This window comes from Camelina sativa, unplaced genomic scaffold (assembly GCF_000633955.1).
Source record: "Camelina sativa cultivar DH55 unplaced genomic scaffold, Cs unpScaffold06138, whole genome shotgun sequence".
In the NCBI taxonomy this organism is placed as follows: domain Eukaryota; kingdom Viridiplantae; phylum Streptophyta; class Magnoliopsida; order Brassicales; family Brassicaceae; genus Camelina; species Camelina sativa.
Window position 1 is genome coordinate 1 of NW_010927218.1, and position 521 is coordinate 521.

Here is a 521-nt window from a genome sequence, read left to right on the forward strand (position 1 = left end):
GTAGAAATGATTTCTTGTAGCTGAGTGTGGTTATAAGGACCAAAACAAAGTCTCTGTATTCCCATTCTGCTTGAAATCCGAGGAAGCAACTTCTCTGGAAGATCCATAGTGTTTGCTATTCCCAACACAATCAATTTAGAGTTAGGCTTGGTAGGCCAATCCAGAATGTTGTATAAAACCGACTGATTTCTAGTGACTAGAAGGTCAAGTTCGTCGATGAGAAGTATGCAAGGCTTGTCATCCTCTTTACCAATCTTTTTTCCTTCTGCAAACCTCTCATTCAGAGAGTGTAAAGCTTTCTTCCAACCGACACGATGACCACTCAATGCTTCATAGATAACACTGTAAATGTTCTCAGGTGAAGCCAGCTTGAGACCATTGATCTCCACAAAGCAATATGGATTTACATTTCCAGCTTCAACCTCAGCCTTCAGATTTTTCATCACTGATAGCACACTAATAGTCTTCCCAGTCCCGGGAACACCATGAATGTACATACATCTTCCTAAACACTGATCATC

General features: G+C 40.9%; 1 protein-coding gene across 1 annotated transcript; it reads right to left on the bottom strand.

The window, feature by feature from the left end:
• Positions 1 to 5: 5 nt before the first annotated feature.
• Positions 6 to 518, bottom strand: LOC109131837 (origin of replication complex subunit 1B-like; the record flags this gene model as incomplete). The annotated part of the gene is made up of 1 exon (XM_019243018.1): positions 6 to 518. A coding segment is annotated over one exon (513 nt), but the record flags the coding sequence as incomplete, so codon positions are not given.
• Positions 519 to 521: the final 3 nt, after the last annotated feature.